At 38.9% G+C, this 13,223-nt stretch overlaps 1 protein-coding gene across 1 annotated transcript in view; it reads left to right on the top strand.

Moving 5' to 3' along the window:
- The first annotated feature begins 317 nt into the window (after positions 1 to 317).
- The window catches only part of COL4A6 (collagen type IV alpha 6 chain), a 349,822-nt gene continuing 336,916 nt past the window's right edge, over positions 318 to 13,223 (top strand). The window contains 2 exon segments of the mRNA XM_090264056.1: positions 318 to 383; positions 4,136 to 4,219. Coding sequence (XP_090120182.1) covers positions 318 to 383; positions 4,136 to 4,219 — 150 coding nt within the window.

The raw sequence follows: 13,223 nt of genomic DNA on the forward strand, positions 1-13,223 counted from the left end.
AATTCTTAGGATAAAATTCTGCGAGTGAATCACTTGGTCAAAGCTTTTTAATATTTTTAATTCTTGTCAAAGTGCTTCCATCGGTGAATGAGCCTTGCCAACAATAAATGTTATCACTAAAGAAACTAACTAAATAAATAAATGTAAAATAGGTAGAGCTTTCCATTATAGACATTATTGCTTTGTTGAAAAAACAAGACTCTCGGCCATGCAACCTAAGGAACATTGCAAGAACTCTTCTACAGGAACATATGATACTTGCTCAATGAGTAAGACATATAATGTGTGCTGTGTCTTTTCACTGAGCTGGAGTGATCATGGAAGAAATGGAACTTGAGTTTGGCCTTGAGAGATACGGCATAGTTAAAGAATATGGAATTAGGGTTAGTGGTGCTAGGGTCCACTAGCTAGCAGTGTGACCTAGGTCAAAGTAACTTCCTTCAGTGTTCTCATCTGTAAAATGGGTGATTTGGATTATACTAGTGGTTCTCAACAGATGTACCCTAACCTCATGAGGTATTTTGGAAATTGTGAGGACATTTTTGCTTGTCAAAATGATTGGGTGCAGCTCTAAGATAGGGGCAGGAACAATGGTGTTCTGTACACCATAAAGGATTGTCCCGCATCCTGCCCTATACTTAGAAGACCTCTGGACATTCATGGAGGTGAAAATTGTTTATCTGAACCTACAACATAACCACATTTTACATATTGAAATACATTTTTCATGGTTTTATTATTGATTAAAAATATCCTATAAAGGAAGAAAAGATTATTTTTTCAGAACTTTACCGTGAGTTAGTCACCATTTCAGAGAACCACCACACTAAAAGCAACTCCATCCATGGTATTTGAGTCACCAATAAAGTTCCCACTGTCTCCTTGGCTGGTGTGGCTCAGTGGATTGAGTGCCAGCCTGTGAACCAAAGGGTCACCAGATTGATTTCCAGTCAGGGCACATGCCTGGGTTTCGGGCCTGGTCCCCAGTTGGGGGTGCTCGAGAGGCAACCACACATTGATGTTTCTCTCCCTCTCGTTCTCCTTCCCTCCCCCTCTCTCTAAAAATAAATAAATAAAATCTTTAAAAAACATACAACTAAATAAGAAAATTAATAATTTCCCACTGTCTTTGTGCTTCAGAAGGCTGTTACATTCACGGTGATTCTGCATTGAGCTGCTAGCCTCTAACAATTTCATTATATCTTCTAATATAACCATGTCTACTCATTTACATATTAAAATATGTATTGTTTTATTATAAATGACTTGGTTATTTTTCTTTGCAATACAATTATGGCATAATATGTATGTTTTAAACTATTGCTTACATCTTATTATTATAACTTATTCTTATGAATTTATTTTCAGGATAGTAAGAAAGAATACTAAATATTTATAATAAAAATAGTGTGCTGGTCTGATAAGGAACCACTGTACTATTGGCCCCAGCTGGGTAGCTCAGTTGATTAGAGCATCATCCCAATACACCAGGTTTGATCTCTGGTCAAGGCACGGATAAGAATCAACCAATGAATGCATAAATAAGTAGAAATAGAAATTGATGTTTCTCTCTATCTCTCAAATCAATCAATAAAAAGAACCACTGTATTAGATAATCTCTGAGGGCATTTTCAGTTCTAAATTTCTGTGGGTATAATAAGGAGGGGTTGGATTTTGAGGGAAAGGAGGAGAGCATTCCAGCCTGAAAATGACACCAGTGATGTGACCTGATTAAGCAGGGGCTGGAGTGACCTCAGACAAACCAGGTTAGGACAGAGACTTCCTCAGAGCCTCATCTTGTCATGTTCCCTGTGAGCCACTCCTTTTCTGCCTTCCCCCTGACTGTAATTGAAGACTCCCAAGGGAACTGCCAGAACTGGCATTATAGGAAGTTGCTTGTGGCCAGAGAGATTTCTCTGGTTAATTTCCTCAGTGACAGAGGACAGTGATGGCTTCCTCTCTGTTAGATGGATGTCTTTGCCTTTCTTTTTTTTCTGCCAAGTTCCCAAGAAACCATAACTTTGACTTCTTACACTTGTATTCAGCTCCTGTTATTGGGAGTTTTTCCCCTACCTTACAGCTCTCTTACCTCAGGCCTTCTTGCTCCATGATAGAGATCTGGAAACTTGGTTCACAATAGGCAAATGTTATGGGACATCCAAAAGTCATTGTTTGTAACTAGGCCATAGCTCCAAACAGATACCACTTCAACATTGGCAATGCCTTTTGGATCCTCTCCACTTGAAGGGGATGGCTTTTATCATTTAGTGACACATTGGGTTTTTTTTTCTTACTAATTATATGTGCTCATTGAAGACTGTTTGGAAAGTACAGAGATATTTGAAAAACCAAATACAAATTATCTGTTATCTGAAGAAATACAGTACTCAACATTGGACAAAATGACAACATAGGTGAAGATTAAATTCAATGCTACTCTGTCTGCCTTCTCTGCCAGGCACCAGCTTCCTTCTCCCACAGTACCTCTTTATCTCACATTTATGAAAATTTGCCTCTCTTATATCTCATAAAACGTAAGGAAAACTGCAAAGTGTACAATAGCACTTACCATGTCAAAGTCATATAAGAGAAATAAAATATACCAGGAGATGCTTGGAATCTAAAATAGCAATATTTTGTCATAGCTCTGCCATCACTACCTTATTACTGAGATATTGTGGTGATCAAGTGTTGTGGGAATGTCCAAAGAGATAAGAGACCATTTGAGAAATTCATAATACACCCTGGGAATTAGGAAAAGGCTCACAGTACAAAGGGGCAACGATTATTGTGAGGCTGACTCATAAAAATGCCTTTCTCTTTTGTAAAAAATAATTGCTAACATTAAACAAAAATGTTAGATGATACTAATTCCACCCCAAAGATAAAGTTCTTACTACAGATAATAGTTAGAATTCATGTTTTACTTTTTGCAAGGTGGACAGGGTCACAATGGCAGTTTCCTTATTTTTGAGTTTTCACATTAAAGGTGCGGTAGACAAAGGACTTAGAAAACACGAAGGCATAAGGGTCAATGTCAAGACTTTGGAGTTAGTCAGGCCTGGGTTCAAATTCCAGTTCCCCTCATATGGTCATAAAACGTTCCTTATGTGCCATCCACTGTTTTAGACATCAGGGATACAATGTTGGACAACACAGATAAGGTCACTACTAACATGGAGCTTACATTTTAGTAGGAGGAAACAGAATGTTTAATGTGGGAAAGATAACATAGCAATATGATTGGAAGTAAATGGGAGCTACCTTACGTTGAGTGGTCAGGATTAAACTGAGATATGCACGCAGAAGCCAAAAATAAAAAACATCTAATGGAAAAACATTTCAGGCAGAAGTAATAGGTAGGGCAAAGGCCCTGAGGCAGAAACAGGCTTAACTTAAAAAAAATAGATTGAATACCATTGTGATTGAAGCAAAGTGAGAAAGGAAGAGTGAGAAGATAAGATTGGAGAGGGTCAGCATGTCAGGTCATGCAGGGGTCTTGCAGAAATTCAGCTAGTGATAATAATCATCATCATAATAAAGCAAAGAAGAAAAAAAGAACTTGGAGAGTTTGAGGGACACTATACAATAATACCACCTGAGGAATTTGGATCTGACTAACTGAACACAGTAATATCACTGTAAGGTTTGAATGGAGTGTTAAAAGTAAAGCCTGAGGGGAACAATTCTGAGAGCAGACTACAAAGTGCCCATTTTCATCTATCATTACATTTCCAGCCTTGGATTTTCTCAAGTTCTTTGTTACATCTACTGCTTTCTCAATGAAGGGGAAATACATAAGTCCTGTAGGGCACAAGGATATGTCAAGGGTCTACTTCGAGCCCTGTGTAAAGAAAGTCTCATATTTTGTGACTAGAATTTACACTAGTAAGGGGGTATCTGAGACACAAACTGAATACTGAACTGGCTATTTAGTGAGGTATAAAACTGACCTAAAAAGGGTATGAGCTTAAGATGACTTTTTATTTCATGTGACTCATGACACCATCAAGTAAGATGATTAAAGATACTTTAAATTTACTTGGTTAGGAGAAATGTGCCTAAGGGTAGTTTCTTGGGACAACATTGCTTCTGGATTTACATGGTTTACTAACTTTCCTTTTTTCTTAAATAGGGAGAGAAGAAATCCTATGGAAAGCCATGTGGAGGCCAAGACTGCAGTGGGGGCTGTAAATGCTTCCCTGAGAAAGGAGTGAGAGTAAGTTGCTTCTTTCAGTGTTGAAAGACAAGTAGTAACAGGAGCTGTTATCTGAAGTATGTGTTTTTTAATAATTGAACTGCTTACCCCTGGCTGCTGTGGCTCAGTGGATTGAGCGTTGGCCTGTGAGCCAACTGTCGCTGGTTCGATACCCAGTCAGGGCAAATGACTAGGTTGCACGTCAGGTCCCCAGTTGGGGGCACAAGTGAGAGGCAACCACACAGTGATGTTTCTCTCCCTCTCTTTCTCCTTTCCCCTCTCTCTAAAAATAAAATAAATAAACAAATAATTGAACTGCTAAGAATTTCCTCTTATGACCTTGTGGAACAAGCAAAGTGATGAGACCAGCTGGAAAGAGCTTTGCTAACTAATAGGCAGAACTAAATTGCTCAAAATCTCTGAGGGACCAGGAAGAGGTTTCCTTCATTGACTCAATGCCAAGGTTTCTTCAAGGTTTTATTTGGAGTATTTACAAAAGCCAGTTAGATTGTGCAGAACCAGATAATGATATGTTTGTAGATATGTGTAAATTGTCATAGCTCATTTATATCCACGTGGTTCTTTCCTATTACTCTGGGGATCAAGCGGCCCAATTGTTATCTACAGAGTAGCAATAGAACTCATCCAGTATCAAGAGTACAGGGTATCCATAAAGTCCAAAAATATCAGTGAGTATACATTAAGAGTGATTTATAGATATTATATTAAAACAGAATATGTTTAAAAATATTATGTGATAATATTCAATGTAGTGTCCCCTATTCACAATGCACAGTTAAAATTGTGCAAATTGCAATGAATACAGTGCATTAATGTAACATTTCCAACAATCCTTGTATATGAATATGTGATGCATTACCCCAGATGATTCGTATCTCTGATTTTCACTGAATAAACCTGCATCTTTAGTGTAACTCAGGAAAGTATTCAAGGGGATTCAATCTGTAAAATGAATAAATAAATAAATATTTCCAGCTTTTATAGCCACACTGTATAATTGAGATTTTTCTGACCTCCAGCATTGTATTTGCACTTTTATAACACTCAAACAAGCCTAAGAGCTTACACTGTCAAAGGAAGGTAGCATAAACAGGTCAACAAAACCCTCAAAAGCATAGCAACAAGGAACAGAGTGATCTCTCTACCTTCTCTTTCATCATCTTTAATTTGCAGTAAAGTGAAATGTCAAACTATGCCAGAATTTGAAGAAAAGAATAAAAAACCATCTCCTCATCTAAAAAAATCCAGACCCATTTTACATTAAAGGCATAGACCTAGAGAATAACAAACTATCAGGAAAAAAAAAAAAAGGTATTTTAGTAAGCTCATAATATTATCCACTGATTGTACAGAGAATCTGAAAAGGAAAATGGCTTCCCGGGATCACACAGAAAATCGATGACAAATTTGAGTTATTACCTGGGTCCTTTGATTTCTCCTCTATTTACTTTACCCACCACTGTCTCCCAGGTAAGTCATGTTCACTGTAGCCATCAAAACCAATGCCCTTGTCTCTGATCCACAACCAGGAAAACACTTTAGAAAAAATAATTCTACAATAAATATATGAATACGTTATTTTTAAAATTAAATTTATTGAGGTGACATTGGTTAAAAATGTTATATAGGTTTCAAGTATATATTTCTATGACACATGATCTATAGAGGGGTAGGCAAAACTAGGTTTACAGTTGTGAGTACATGAAACAGAGTTTATTCTTGTATTATTTATTAATTGTTGTATTATTTATTTATATTACAACTGTAAACCTACTTTCACCAATCCCTGTGTATTGCATTGTGTGCCCACCACCCAAAGTCAAATCATCTTCTACAGCAAGCAGTGAAGACAATGCAAAGGTCTCCCTTGATGTTCTCAGTCCCGTTATTGTCTTTCTGATCTTTTTTCCATGTATAATCAGATATGTAAAAATATGTATTAAAAGCTTCAGCTTATGTTTTTACATCAAAATATAACATATATATTCTCTGCCTTATTTTGTTTTTGTTGTTGTTGTTGTTGTTCATTTAATATGTCTTTAAGATCTTCTCCATCCCGTAGCTTAGCCCAGCCATTCCCCTTTTGATGAACACTTAGGTTGTTTTAAAGTTTTTGCTATTTTAAGAAATGGTGGTGCTACAGTGGAAATCCTTGAACAGGCCACCATGTTTGCATCTCCAACATAGATACTAAGAATCAGAATCACCAAATACAAGTGTAATGGGCATTTTCAGTTTTCAAAGCTAGCACTCAGTTGCCCCACAAAAGCATCTATTCCAATTTCTTTACCCTCAAATCAGCATTGTATCAGAGTGCTCACATTTCTACACCCTTGCCAGTACTTGATATTCTTGTTAATATGGGTGGAAATTACCCCAATTCCCAGACTACATATGAGTTTAAGCGTGTTTTCACATATTCATTGCTCATTTGTGTTTCTTTGGTGAATTTCCTGGACATATCCTGTACCCACTTTACTAAGGGGTGATTCTTATTGACTTACTTTACATGTGCAAAGATATGGCAAATAAAAATGGTCCAAGTGGTAGCACATGAGATTTGAAGTTGGACACAAAAAGACATTTCCTGATTGGTTGTTGGGGCAGGAAGCAGACAAGGAACTGAGAAGCAGCTCTGGGCTGTTTGTTGGGTTCATGAGCCTTTAAAAGTAGAAAATTTTAATATATATTTGAATGAAAATTAGTCCTATACCAGGCAAATATGCCTGCAATGACCTGATTGTTTAACTCCTGGCTGAAATTTTGATCTTTGAAAATGGAAGGCAATGGATTTTCTCTGTGAGGAGCCCTCATTTGGGTTCCAGACATCTGTAGCCCAAGGCTGGCTTCTCCTTTGACCACAGGAGTGGTTGAAGGGGTGTGGGATGGAGGAAAATAAAGTGTCACCACACATTTTTATCTTCAGTATTTAAAAGACTCAGAGTCCACACATTTAAACATGTTTCCAAAAGTTTATTTGTGAAGTCTGAAGTTTCTGGGAACAATTTTCAAGGTTATTGAACCAGACCAAATTGTATTTCATGAGTCAAGAACAGTGGTGTCCTATTTCTCAAGTAGATCAGAAGGTCAGTGTTCATGGGGCAGATCTTGTGACTGCAGGTGCTTGAAGCCACCAGGTCCCTTTTTATTGTCTTCTCTACCCTCCTACATTGCCAGGGTCAATCAGAATTGTTTAAACTTGTCCAGCACTGTTGACCCTGTAGGGTAGCCCCTCAGAACCCCTTTTGTGCAGATGTCAGAAAGATTTAGGACTGTTTTCCTTAGCTGGGAAGAGGCCCTCATTTACATTTCAAGTTGTTTCTCTCAAGCTCTGCAAGCTGGGAAGGAAACTGAATGTTGAGTCATTCCTGAGATATGCTGAAGCCCTTGGCAGGCATGCCTTTTGCTTTGGGGAGACATCAAGCACAAAGCTTGCTGTTCAGTCTGTACTTTTCCTTTGCCAAAGGTCTCTTGAACTTACTAGGACATTTACCCAATACCTAGCACTCCTGCACACCTACAATCCAACCCTTTTTGACTTAAGCTATCTCAAACTGATTTCTCAAAGACATGCTTTACCTGGTAAATGCCCTTTTCTAGTGTTGGTACACTGCTTTGTACTTTCCAAAGCATCTTCTCCTCCAAGGGTCTGTATTATTATCTGTATGCTAAAAATACACTGATAAGTGATTTGCCCAAGATCACTAGCTTGTTGATGGCTCAATCTTTAGCCTATATTAGGAAAATGTCAACTTTTAAAAATGGCATACCTGGTAATTTTAAATACAGGCTTTTTATTCTGTCCTGTCTGGCGTGGTTCAGTGGGTTGGAAGCATCCTGCAAACCAAAAAAAGGTCACTGGTTCAATTCTTGGTCAAGGAACATGCCTGGGTTGCCAGCTGGGTGCCTAATTGGGTGCATGCAAGAGGCAACTGATTGATGTTTTCCTCTCTCTCCCCCTCACTTCCCCTCTCTCTAAAATTAAATAAATAAAATATTTTAAGGGTTTTCTTTCTCCTGCATATTTAACTTTGGAGTTCATGTTTTACTTCATTTTTCTTTCTTGGGGATAGGTGTTATTATCTAGAAGGACCACTCTTGTGAGTTGCTTTCTTCTCTGGTATTTATTTTTCTGCCATTGAATGGAACAAAACCTTTCAGTTTGAAATCTCCATCCCTTCCATTTTCCCCTACTGAATTTGAAGGCATTATGCTAGATCCATGTGTGTTTGTCTGAGTTGGGGGCACCAGGACTGTTTGTTTTATTTTGAGCATACTATTCTTTAATACTATTTTAGGGTTTTTCCCTGTTTTAACAGTGTTCTGGAGTTTATATACAGCATGGTGAGCTCCTAATCATCCATGTCATGTAAAGGAGCATTTTAACAGAGAACACCAAACCACAAAGAGTGTTTGGATTGTCCCTTGGGTAAGGACTGTTTGCCCCTGTTTTATAACTTGGGAGGCTATGTACTAGATAGACAGTATAAGGTAAGCCTGAGTTTAATGTGAAACTGCTTAGGTTTCTTAATTACTTATTTCCTGAGTGCATTCTGCTGCTTCTCTGGCACAAAATGTGTTTCCTATGAATTTCAGAGCCCATATGCATTAACCACTAGTCCTTTAATTTACTCTCCTCCTGCAAACAACTGGCGTTCCCTGTGTCAGCTGAGCTGACTAGTGCCATGGCTACCAAGAGGCCTTTCCATTTTCTTCTGTATTAGACAATTACTGTTTACCTCTTTCCTTTCTCTTTGTGTATCCCAAATCCCTGCTCTGCCCAACCATTACCACACACACTGATGTCCTTATTCTCTACTGCTTCAAAGTGAAAGATCATATTGCACAAGACCTCCTTAGGTGGCCAGGCCTTGATCTAGCTACCTGCACAAAGTTTTTTCCTTCATTGCCTATGCAAGCTTCAGTACTCTATGAGCTGGCCTCAATGCTAACACGTTATGTACCAATTCAATGAACATTTTTCATTCTTATCCTCCTTGACTTCTCTGCTTCACGAGATATCTCCTCCTTTCCTGAATCTTTCTGTTCCTGAAATCAATGTCAAAAGAGAATGTCTGTGATTATCTTTGACTCACAATTTCTCTTCTGACATTGATTTCACCCTCCTCTCCACCAAACCTTTTGCTTAAAGCTTCTTAACCTTCTGCAAAGTCAATGGTCTTGAGTTCCATTCATTCCTTTTCCTTGTGGGGGGAGAGCAATAGTGTTTGTGCAGGGAAGTAGTCTTTGGATTGCAGTAGGGGAGAGAAGTAAAAAACCGAAGGTCTTTGTGTTTTTAACTATAGTTATTTAATTCAAGGATAATTGATGATAACATTAAAACTTAGTGTCTCTTCACTATATCAATATGCAATTATAGCCCAGCAGATGTTCATGGTTATTTTACTCCCTTCTTTAATCATAGTGGGACAGTTTGGAATTTGTAGGATATGTTATCTGTGCTAATGAGGGAGGCTTCAGTTAGAGAGGAGCCAAGCAGCTGGAAGAGGAGATAAATACACAGATGTAGAGTCAAGAGCACTTCTTTAGATCCAGATACCTAAGTGCAATGCCTGAGCTTTTAAAAAAATTTTAAATTATATTTTATAACTTATGTTATTACAGTTGTCCCAGTATCCCCCCTTGGCCCTCTTTCACCCAGACCAGCCAGCCACTCCTTAAGGCCATCCCCAAACAATTGTCCATGTATATGGGTCATGCATATATATTCTTTTTAAATTATATTTTATTGATTATGATATAACAGTTGTCCCAATTTTTCCCCATTGCCCCTCTCCACTCAGTTCTCTCCCAGTCTCTCAGGCAATCTCCACACCATTGTTCATGTCCATGGGTCATGTGTACAGTTCTTTGGCTACTCCATTTCCTATACTGTACTTTACATCCCCACGGCTATTCCATAACTACCTACTTGTACTTCTTAATTCCCTCACCTCTTCATCCATTCCCCACACAACCCCCTCCCAACTTACAACCATCAAAACGCTCTCCATATCCATGATTCTGTCTCTGTTCTTCTTTTCTTAGTTTTTTTAAAAATTCGACTCTTTATAGATATGTATTTATTGCCATTTTATTGTTCATAGTTTTGATCTCTTCTTTTTCTTAAATCGGTCCCTTTAACATTTCATATAATTATGTTTTGGTGATGATAAACTCCTTTAGTTTTTTTCTCATTATCTGCCCTTTGATCCTAACTGATATCTTTGCTGGGTAGAAAAATCTTGGCTGTAGGTCCCTGCTATTCATGACTTTGAATATTTCTTGTCAATCCCTTCTTACCTGCAAGGTTTCTGTTGAGACATCAACTGACAGTCTTATGGGAACTACCCTGTATGTAACTAACTGCTTTTATCCTTTTGCTTTACAGATTCTCTCTTTATCTTTAACTTTTGACATTTTAATTATGATGTGTCCTGGAACGAGCCTCTTTGCATCCATCTTGTTTGGAACTCTCTGTGTTTCCTGAACTTGCATGTCTATTTCCTGCATCGAATTAAGGAAGTTTTCTTTCATTATTTTTTTCAAACAGATTTCCAATTTCATGTTCTTTCCCTTCTCCTTCTAGCACCCATATGTTGTGAATGTTGGAACACTTGAAGTTGCCCCAGAAGCTGTTTACACTACCCTCATATTTTTTGGATTCTTTTTTCTTATTGTTCTTATTGTTTTGTTGTTGTTGTTGTTGTTGTTGTTGTTTACATATATTCCAAATCATTGCTTGGATTCTCAGCTCCATCTACTCTACTGTTGTTTCTCTATAAATTGTTTTTCATTTCAATTAGTGTATATCCTTTGTTTCTGACTGAATCTTTTTTTATGTAGTTGAGGCCCTTAGTTCCTTGAGCAACCTTATAACCAGTGTTTTGAACTCTGTATCTGAGAAATCACTTATCTTCATTTTGTTTAGTTTTTCCTCTGGAGTTTTGATATGTTCTTTCATTTGGGCCATTTTTCTTTGTCTCTGCACTTTAACAACCTCCTGGTGTTTGTTTTATGTATTAGGTCTAGCTGCTGTGACTCCCTGTCTTGGTAGCATGGCCTAATGTAGTAGGTGTCCTATAGAGTCCAGTGGCACAGCATCCCCTATCACCTAAGCTGGGTACTCAAAGCGGGCCCTTAGTGTGGGGTAGGTACACCCTCCTCTTGTAGTTCAGCCTTGTTTGCTGTTGGCAGACCAATGGGAGGGATATATCCAAGCCAGAGAGCTGCAAGGATTGGCTGTGACTACTGGCCACCAACCTCCACCTTTTGTGTTGAATCTGCTATGCAGGGGCAGGGTGGTGGTACTCCATCATAGTCTGAAGCTGTCCACTGGGTGCACAGGCTCTGGGGTTTCCCAGGAGGTGCAGACCAAGTTCAGTCCCCATCTATGTTCTGCCTGGGGCCACCCTGCATGAGCTTTAATGCATCTGAGATGGCTCCTACTTGTGCTAGGCTTGGTGAAGTCAAGCTGTGAATTTAGGCTGGCTGCTGCTAGTGTCCTGCCTGGGGCCACTTAGCAAGAGGTATAGGGGCTGGTGGCTCACTGAGGCCAACTGTTGCTTGTTTGAAAGGATTTAGGAAGTTGGGAAGCATGAGCCAAGACCAGCTATTCATATGGAAATCACTATTAACAGTTTGGGTGTGCTGCTAAGTTGGGTGGGATGGAGCCTCAGGGGATCTCCAGGGTTGGACAAGCAGTGTTAGCCAGATTGATGGAGTCTCAGATATGGCACCCACCTGCCTGTTCTGTGGTTCTGTTGGAGGAGGATTTGGAAGGAGACAATGGCCTCTGCCTGCCTTTCTGTCTGGGAGAAAGCTGTCCCCAAGCTCTCACCTTGATGCTAGATACTTCAGTTCCTCCCTGTATGCCACTGGTGCCTTTCAAGCTGCTACCCTGATGCTGGAGTCATATGGAGTGAATCTGAGTAAGTTTGTGTTCAGGTTCTTAAGAAGATCTACTTGAGACTCCAGAGGTTTATTCCACTGACTCAATCCCCTGTTGGTTTTTGCAGCTAGGAGTTATGGGGACTTATTTTTTCTGCACTGGAACCTTAGACCTGGTGGCCCAGTGTGGGGCTAGGCCTACTCAATCCCAAGATATCCCTCCACAATTTTTATGCACCACACATGGGTGTGGGACCCACCCATACTACATCCACCCCTCCTACAAGTCTGAATCTATGTGGTTTCTTTAATTCTGTAGTTGCTGACTTTTATTCAACTTGATTTCTGACAATTCTGGGTGATACTTGTTCTATATTTTAGTTGTAACTTTGATGTGGTTGTTCAAGGAGGTGAGCCGTGTTTACCTATGCTGTCATCTTGACTGGAAGTCCTGCATATGTATTCTTTGGCTACTATATTCCCTATACTGTCCTGTATATCCCCATGACTTTTCTGTAACAACCAATTTGTACTTCTTAATCCCTTTACCTTTTTCATCTAGCCCCAAGACCCCACCTCCTATCTGGCAACCATCAAAATGTTCTCTGTATCTATGATTCTGTTTCTGTTTGGTTTGTTCATATATTTTGTTTTCTAGATCCAATTGTTCATGGATATGTCTTTATTGCCATTTTATTGTTAATATTTTTTATGTTGTTCAGTTTCTTAAATAAATCTCTTTAACATTTCTTGTAGCACTGTTTTGGTGATAATGAACTGATTTAGCTTCTTCTTGTCTAGGGAGCTTTTTATCTGCCCTTCGATTCTAAATGTTAGCTTTGCTGGGTAGAATAATCTTGGTTGAAGATCCTTGTTTTCATGACTTTGAATATTTCTTCCCAATCCCTTCTAGCCTGCAAAATTTCTTTTGAGAAATCAGCTGACAGTCTTATGGGAACTCCCTTGTAGGTAAATAACTGCTTTTCTCATATATGGTGTCTGTCTGCCTGTTCTGTTGAGGGAAGGGTCAGAAAATGAGCTATGGCTTTTTCTAGCACTCCTGTCTGGGAGATAGCTGCCTCTAGCTCTTGTCCTGATGCCAGATACTTTAATT

The sequence above is a fragment of the Furipterus horrens genome, unplaced genomic scaffold (genome assembly GCF_987537825.1).
Source record: "Furipterus horrens unplaced genomic scaffold, mFurHor1.1.pri manual_scaffold_17, whole genome shotgun sequence".
Classification (NCBI taxonomy): domain Eukaryota; kingdom Metazoa; phylum Chordata; class Mammalia; order Chiroptera; family Furipteridae; genus Furipterus; species Furipterus horrens.